This window comes from Alligator mississippiensis, chromosome 15, assembly GCF_030867095.1.
Source record: "Alligator mississippiensis isolate rAllMis1 chromosome 15, rAllMis1, whole genome shotgun sequence".
Lineage (NCBI taxonomy): Eukaryota > Metazoa > Chordata > Crocodylia > Alligatoridae > Alligator > Alligator mississippiensis.
Genome location: NC_081838.1, coordinates 26,325,489 through 26,334,092, shown reverse-complemented (window position 1 = coordinate 26,334,092; position 8,604 = coordinate 26,325,489). Strand labels below are relative to the sequence as shown.

Here is an 8,604-nt window from a genome sequence, read left to right as displayed (position 1 = left end):
ACTTCCATGGTTTCCCCTCTTACCAGATCCCCAAGGGCCGCCCCAACCCTGCCACAATGGAAAACTTAGCACCTGCTGCACTTCTGCCCCTGGCTCCTTGTCCCAACATTGCTGCTGATGGGGAGGGGGTGGGGAGGGAGCAAATGGGTCTGGCTGAGGGAAGCAGGGGGAGGGAAAGCCACACCACAGTGGGTGACTGAAGCACGATCACAGTGGGTGATGGGACTATGAACATTATGGGTGGCAGGAGCATCACACCATGATAATATATAATGGGAGTTATGAAGGGTGTAGGGGAAGTGGGAAAAGATTAGGCTGGGGGATGTTGGTGGAGAGTGGGGGGGATGTTGGTAGTCATGCCACCTTGGCAGACCTGATCTCCTTGCTTGCTTGGGATCCATGGCAGTTCAGACCGAAACTGCTGCTCTGCCCTTCACTTCTCAAAGGACAGTGCCCGTTAAACATAGGGGGCACATTCATTAAAGCCCTATGAGAGGGGCATGCCATTATTTTGGGCAGAGGGCTGCTTACTGAGTTTTGGCAAGCCATCGAGGGCTGCCAGGGGAGATAAATAGTAATTTTCTAAATTTTTTAGAGTCCCTGCGGGCCGGCTAGGATGGCCTGGCTGCATTTTGCCCACCCCTGTCCTAGGAGGTGTTAAATGCTCAGAGAAGAACACAACCTATAGGCCCAGGGATGTCCTCCCCTCTTGTTGCAAAGGTACCTCGAGGCCTGGCATAGCTTTGGATGTGTTAATGGGACCTATTGAGGAATAGGGCGTACGGTCCTTAACCCCCCTGTAGCTTCCCCACCTTGAATTTGGGGTTTGGGCATTTCAGTGCTCAGCTGAGCACCCACATTCTTTTACCGCTGAGGGTGTCTCATGCAAAAAAGGGGGTGTTGTGAGATGTAGCCAGCCTGGGAGTGGGATTTTGCTCTTGGCTGTGGCTGATAATGGGTCCCATGAAGACAGGTAATGGTTATGGACACAGGCACTACAGGTTCACGATTCTGGTGAACTTGCATTTGACAGGTCACCCCAATACCTCTTGGGTAGTCTGAGGCTTGATTGCCATCAATGTCTGGCCACTGTTATGTAACAAACTGCAAAAGGTGGGCTCCTGTGAACCCAGTCACAGACCTAAAATTGGAGCGGGTTTATGTATAGCATGCACTCACTGTCCCGTCTTCTGTAACCAGCATGCCCTTTGATAGACAGAGAGGCTTCAGGCCCAGACAGAGCCCCCCTGCCACGGCTCGACTCAGCCTGGCCCCAAAATGACCCAAGTGAACCCCTCAGTCTAGCGCAAAAATTGCAACAGCTGTGCAATGTGTGGTCTTCGGACCTTGCACAGGCACTACAGGGTGTGTGGCGGGGTTGAACTTTCCTTGGACGGGTCACCTCAAGACCTATTAATTGAGCACACAGTACACTGTGGGGGGGTACCCCTTATTGATCTGAGATGTCTGAAGTTCATGGCAGAAGTGAGGGGCCAGCGGTGCATAGGTCTTGGACCCTTGCTGAATTTGAGAGCCCGGTGCATGTGCTGGGGGACCCTGAGGTGATACGCCAGTTTGTTGTCAGCTCGCAGGCCAACTGGTACATCTTCACTGATGTTGCCCGGGGAATGTCAGAGCGGGGTCACAGCAGGACCACACTATAGTGCTGGGCCAAGGCTAAGACTTTGCAGGAAAAAAATTGGCAGGGTTGTTGCCCGAGCACAGAGCCTAGGCACCCCAGTGCATCACATCCTTCACTGCTGGTACTGGTACGTCCAGCCACTAACGGAGGTACTGGATCGGTATGAACAGCGAGCAACAGGGGCCATTGGGGCTTCCTTGCCTGTGGATGCTTTGCCTGCGGGCACTTCGCCAACCGTGCCTGCTGCTCACGGGCAATGCAGCCACTCAAGCGCAGAGGAAAGCGGAAGGGGCCTGGGCATGTCACCGGCCGTTTCTGACGAGGAGGAGAGACTGGGGACCTCCACCTCCATGCACAGTATATTAAGTGCTGGGGAATGGCCAGTCACCTGTCACATAAAGTGACAGCTGTGATTGGAGTAGATGTGGGAAGGAATTTTTTTTTCAGCTGCAGTTTTGTATCAGGAACACACTTCTTTACAGCTAATCAAGGTCTGCTACACCCCTTCTGGTGGAGGGGGGTGCGGGTTGGATTCATGAATAAAGTTAAAAGTCCATCAGACCCACAGGACAACTGAGCCTGATAGGGCCCTCATTGCATTTCACATGGTACAGAAGGGACTGAGAGAGGATCTTGGAGGCTGCGGCAATAATAGTCAGAAGGGAAAAGCAAGGCACAGGAGGACTGGAAAAGGAGCAGCACCGGGCTGCTCTTCAGAACAGGACAAAAGACGAGGAGCGGGGACACGTAAGCTGTGACTTCAACCCCGGAGATGTTACTGGAGCAATTTATGGCAGAGCTGGCTTGCAGGCGGGTGGAGGAGGGCAGGCCAGTCACAAGCAGCCAGTGTGCACTGGGCAGACTTCTAATGAGGTCCCACGCAACCTGCCCTTGAGTGAACCAAAGACACATGTCCCACAGGCAGCTGTTACAAGGCGCACGCCTCAATAGCTGCAAGCAAAAGCTCCCTTTTCTGGGGGCCCCGCCAGGCTCCAAGGCCAGCTGGTTTCCCAGGAAGGAGCTGAAGGGAGCCACAGGCAGAGCACACCAGGTCAGAGGTGGTCCTGATGGCTGGCCTGGTATCGCACAACAGCCCACAACCCTGGGGAGCTCTGGACCCCAGGACAGGGCTTGGAGAGGTGGTGTAAGGGGAGCAGCAGCCTGGACCAGGGAGCTCCCTGCCTGCCCCACAGCTGCCCCATGGCCTATGGGGAGAGGAGCAGAGGGCACAGGGCAGCACGAGCCCCGGGGCCAGAGACCGCGTTGGGAGCACCCAGAGCAGGGCAGGGAACAGGGAAGAGGGAACAGGCATGAATGGGGCCAGTGGCAGTGCCCAGCCCTGCACACCTGTGCGGGGGCCAAGTGGGCCCAGGCCTGTAGCCAGGGCAGGGGCAGGGGCAGGGGCAGGGGCAGGGGCAGGGGCAGACAATTCTCCAATTGTTGTGGATCTTGATGGGGTCTTCAGTGAGTCTGGCTTTGTGGGAACCTCCTTTGTGTCAGAAAATGCTGCCTCCTGGGAGCCCCCAGGTGTAGGGACCGGACTTCCCCAGCTCTGGGCAAGGGCAGTGTCTGGATGCGTGAGTGCTTGCAGAAACACTGGAAAGGGATGTGGACATGGCTGCTGCTCCGCAGAGGATTGCACAGTGGAGCAACTCAGAGCCAGCCCTGCGTCCGCGCCACGGGGAACTGCTGTGTCACGGCTCTGACGAGAATCGAAACCGAGAGTGAATAGTGAGAGTGGAAAGCAGAGTGCCGCTGCGGTCGGCTGGAAACCAGGCCTGCCCAGTCTTGCAGGGCTGGCGACAGCATGGACAAGCAGGGCTCAGAGCCAGGACCTGGGTGCTGTCCCAGCACTGTGGAAGGAGGCAGCCTTGGAGGCTAAAGCAGAGGGTGAAGAGGCCTTCGCTTACCCCAGGGCAGACCCCCAGCCCAGCCAGCCTGCTGCACTCCCCAAATCCCATCCACGTGTAGGTTTAAAGCAGAGATGAGCAGATAGTGAGGTTTTTATGCAGCATTCTGGGGGAAAGTGGGGTGAACTATGGTGCAGAGCTGAAGAAACACAGGAGCTTGGCACTGATGGAAACATGGAGGGACAGTTGGCAGCTGGCGGGAGGAGAAGGGAACGCAAGGATGTTGACGTGGTGTGTGTCAGCGCTGTTGGCAGATTAATGAGGACTGAACATGTTTTTGAATGTTAAATCTGTTATAGATGGGTTGGGATTGGGTTGGATTGATGAATTCAATTATAAAAGCATGTGGGTCCATCAGACCCACAGGACAGCTGCGCCTGAAAGGGCCTCCCAGAGACATTAACATTGTAGGGAAAGGACTGACAGAAAGGAGCTCAGAGCCTGTGGCAATAAGAGTTATGAGAGAAAAGCGAGACACCAGAGGACTGGAAAAGCAGAAGCATCGTGCTCCTCTTCAGAACAAGACAGGAGAAAAGGAGTGGGGAGATGTAAGCCATGACTTCGATCCTGGAGACATTACTGGAGCACTTTATGAAGAAGCCGGCTTGCAGGACAGGCTGGTCACAAGCAGCCAGTGTGCACTGGGCAGGCACGATGCATTTAGTGCAAAGCATACCCAACCACCGTGACGTCCTTCCACCGGGGAATTCATAGATTCCTAGCAGGAATTAGCTGGGGGTGGTGGGAATGGTGGAGCTTGGGCTTCTAATGAGGTCCCACACAACCTGCCCTTGAGTGAACCAGAGACATGTGCTCTGCAGGCAGCTGTTGCAAGGTGGATGGAGAATTGCCTCAACAACTGCAAGCAAAAACTCCCTTTGCTGGGGGCTCAGCCAGGCTCCCAGGAAGGAGCTGAGGGGAGCCATGGTAGAGTCCGCCAGGGCACAGGCGGTGGTCAGCACTGGCCTGGTATCAGACTACAGCCCAAGCCCCAGGAGCTCTGGACCCTTGGACAGGCCACAGAGAGGTGGTATAAGGTGGAAGGAATGGGTAGCAGCAGCAGGGGCCAGAGAACTGCCTGCCAACCCCAGAGCTGCCCCGTGGCCTATGGGGAGAGGAGCAGAGGGCACAGGTCAGCACGAGCCCCAGGGCCAGAGACCGTGTTGGGAGCACCCAGAGCAGGGCAGGGAACAGGGAAGAGGAAACAGGCATGAACGGGGCCAGTGGCAGTGCCCAGCCCTGCACACCTGTGCGGGGGCCAAGTGGGCCCAGGCCTGTAGCCAGGGCAGGGGCAGGGGCACGAGGAGGCAGCTCTCCAGCTGTTGTGGAGCCTAATGGCTCAGTGACTGGCCTTGTGAATACCTCCTCCCCTGCCCCAGACCCTGCAGGCCCCAGGCTACCCCATCTGTGAGTGGGGAAATGCTGCCTCCTGGGAGCGCCCTGGTAGGGATTGGGCTTCTCCAGCTCTGGGCAAGGGATGTGTGAGGGCTTGCGGAAGCCCTGGGAAGGGGCCTGGACCCTGATGCTACTATGCAGAGCAGTGGCGATGCCTAGGGGGTGCACAGGGGTGCATGTACATCCCCTGAGAGCTCCAGTGCCCCCCCGACAGGCCGTGCTCCCCACTCAGGCGAGGGACGGGGGGCAGATGGCAGCGCCGGTGCCCCCTTGGCGAGCACTGGCTAGTGAGTGGGAGTGCCTGCCAGGGAATGGGATCAGCAGTGGAGGGACTTCCCTCCCGGTCAGCGCAATTGGCCATGGGGGGAGCCCTCCCAGTCACTGACTGGTTGCTGGGGGACCATGTGTCCCCCCCGACTAAGGCGGCACTAGTCGCCCATGACAGAGGACTGAACAGAGAGGCAACACCGGGCTGGGGCTGGCTTCCCTGGCACTGGGGTGTCAGACAGGGAGAGGCCTCCACACCCTCTTCTCTACCTACCAACCCTCTTCCACCCTGCAGTGGCGGGAGAGACCCCAGGAGCACTGCTCTGCCAGCCCCACTGCCCTGCCAGGGGAAGGAGGCCAGGTCTCTGACTGTAGCAGCACGCTCAGCTCTGCTCCCTGTGTTTACTTTTGGTTTCATTTCTGCCCTGAGCCATGACACAGAGGTTTCCATGGTAGGGAGGTGCCTCCTATCTATTGTATATTAAGCCGTGCATACAGACTGTCTGTGGGATTGAATCTCCTCTGCAACACCACCCTCTAGCTCACAAAGCCTCTATATCCAGGGCAGGACATCCCGGCTCCGGAGGGAAACCCAAGAGCAGAGACTGGCACTGGCTGGGCACCAGCAAAGCACCAACATGACGAGGTTGGTGCCTGGAAATTGTGGGACACTGGCTGCCTGCTGGGGACCAGGGGGGACTGGGGCACCTCACACCAGCCTGGAGCAGCTGTGGGGGATTAGAGCAGCGGGGGCTTCCCCCAGAGCTGAGATGGAGCCCATGGGGAGCGTGCAGGCTCCGGTCCAAGGGGTCCCTGGGACTGTCATGCCCACATTCAAACGTACTGGCCAGAACGGGCACTGGAGTGTAGAGGTGGGCGGGCGGGACCTGGGGCGCCTGGGCTCCATGCCCCACTTTGGGAAAGGAGAGGGTAGGAGCAGACAGGCTGGACCCCGGGGCAGCCTCTCAGCTAGTGTTGCTGCCCTGGCTCTCTCCACCTGCTCCTGGCCATCATGGGGGCTAGGCCCCTGGGGCCACAGTGCTGGCTGTGTGGTGCTGCCCCTGCCAACGGTGTTGCTCTTTGCTCTCTCTGCAGTGATGGGCAGCTGCGAGACAGGCTGCAGGCGCTGCAGTGCCACTTCACCTGGGACCTGGATGCCCCCAGCCAGCTCAAACCAGAGCACGTCCTGCAGTGCCTGGCCGTGGATATCCAGCACACGCCCCACCACAACCAGGCCACGCTCCTGGCCCTGCGGGCGTTCCTCTGCCAGCGACTGGGCCGGTATGCAGATGCTCTGCAGAGCCTCCGGGATGCTGAAGAGCAGCTGAGACAGGATTTCCCAGATGGGTCCCCTGGACAGGCCCTGCTGATCTATGGCAACTACGCCTGGGTGCACTACCACCTGGGCACCCTTGATGATGCCACGCGCTACCTGGAGCGCACGCAGGCAGCCCCCTTAGCCCCTGTGAGCACGGCTCTGGCTGCTGAGATCTCTGCCCAGAAAGGCTGGTCTCTCCTGGCCGTCGGACTTAGCCACTGGAAGCGGGCCAGGCAGTGCTTCGAGGAGGCCCTAGCGCAGGACCCAGGCAGCAGGGAGCTTCGTGCTGGGCTGGCCTCAGCCCTTTATGCTGCTTCGATCCACTCCTCAGATCCTGGGCTGAAGGGGGAAGCGATGAGGCAGCTGGAGGAGGTTGTGCAGCAGCAGCCAGAGAACCGTAGGGCCAAGGTTTTTCTGGCATGCCTACTTGACCAGGAGGAGCAGCAGGAGAGGGTGGAGGCGCTGATCACAGCTGCAGTGGAAAGCTGCTGTGACGCAGAGGTCCTCAGAATTGCAGCCAAGCTCCTCCAGCAACACAACCTAGAGAGATCCACCAGGCTGCTGCAACAGGCTGTTCGAGAGGCCCCCGATTACCACCTCGTCCACCAGACCATGGGCAGAAGTTTAACAAAGCAATGGTACCAGGCTAGGGGAGAGAGGAAGGAGCAGCTGCTGCAAGCTGCCATCAGCGCCATGAAGAAGGCAGTCATTCGAAATCCAGGCTCTGTGTTCATTAAGCTGCAGCTGGCCGAGCTGTACAGAGAGAGAGACCCATCCTGGGAGGAGCAGATATACCTGGAGCTGGAGCGGGAGGCTCTGGGGTTCAGCCTGCGGTGCCGCCAGGCCCTGTGCCTGTCCTATGGGAAGTTCCTCATGTACAAGAGGAAGGCACTGCAGCAGGCGGCCAAAAAGCTGCAAGATGGCTACGCTATCCCCATCGCCACGCCGGAGAGGATGCAGTGCTGCCAAAAGCTGAACAAATTGATTCAGTGGCTGAACGAATCAGACCCCAGTAAGGCAAAGGCCATTGAGCACTTCATTCAGGAGATGGATAGTGTGGTGGCAGTAGACAATGCAGTGGGCCTGGAAGAGGAGGATGAGTAATGTGAAGACCACAGCCCAGAGGGGGCCCATCCTGAGTTGAGAGCAGGAGGGTCTGTGCTCCCAGCCCCGGCTCTCACCCCCCACCCCCCACCCCCAGGGCTGCGGCCTGTGGGCTTCTGAATCCTTTGTGAGTTGTTGCTCTGTACAGCTGTTGCAGCCAGGCTTTCCTTGCTTTTGCGGAGTAGGTGAAGTTCAGACAGGCCCCATGAGAATGTGCTAGGCCAGGAGAGGACATACGAGGGGAGCTGGGAACTGAGAAAGGCTGGGTCAGATCCAGGACACTTGGTCAGTGGTTTAAGGGCAGTGACCGCGACGTGACACAGGGCAGGGGCTTTTGGACGTGTCTATGCCACTTGGGTCCAGTGACTGTAGAAGCTGGAGACTGAGGCCGGGAGAGGGAGGGCTATAAGGGGGCACGGACCCAGTGCAGTGCTGCTGTGGCACCTACTTGCCAAGGTTCCCGCCTGCAGGTGTTTGAAGGTCCGGCAGGGCACTTCTGAGAACGGGACTGCTGAGACAGGGTAGGGTTTGCTGCATGCACTGCTCACTGCTCAGCTGTTCTTCGTGCTGCAGGAGGTTGCACCCTAGGGGTTTGAGATCCCCATGTCCTGCTTCTTTGGACACGTCTAGGTCTGTACGTCTAGATCTCTCTTGCATGCTTGGCTTGTCTGGGATTATCCTGTCCTTGCTTAGCAGCATTGTGCTATGGAGATCCTTCATAAACTTCCACTTCTGCACCTACTTCTTTGAAGGACTCATTTGGAGGGGATGGGGGCTGTCAGAGGACCCCAGTCCTGGGACCTCCCCTGGGGGCAGCAGGACTCCCCTGGGCCTGCTCTGGCCCTGTGTGCACAGCCAGCCCGTCAGATCCCTTCTCCTCCGTGTCCTGGGCCACCCTGTGCAATGCACCTTGCTGGATGCTCAGCAGGACACGGGCTCAGGCCAAACCCTAGCTGATGCCCCAGGCA

General features: G+C 58.2%; 1 protein-coding gene across 1 annotated transcript; it reads left to right on the top strand.

Moving 5' to 3' along the window:
- The first annotated feature begins 5,715 nt into the window (after positions 1–5,715).
- LOC132245839 (interferon-induced protein with tetratricopeptide repeats 2-like) lies at positions 5,716–8,368 on the top strand. The gene is made up of 2 exons (XM_059718959.1): positions 5,716–5,860; positions 6,310–8,368. Exons 1-2 carry the CDS (start codon positions 5,853–5,855, stop codon positions 7,634–7,636), a joined length of 1,335 nt encoding a protein of 444 aa, XP_059574942.1. The 5' UTR covers positions 5,716–5,852; the 3' UTR covers positions 7,637–8,368.
- The last annotated feature ends 236 nt before the right edge of the window (positions 8,369–8,604 follow it).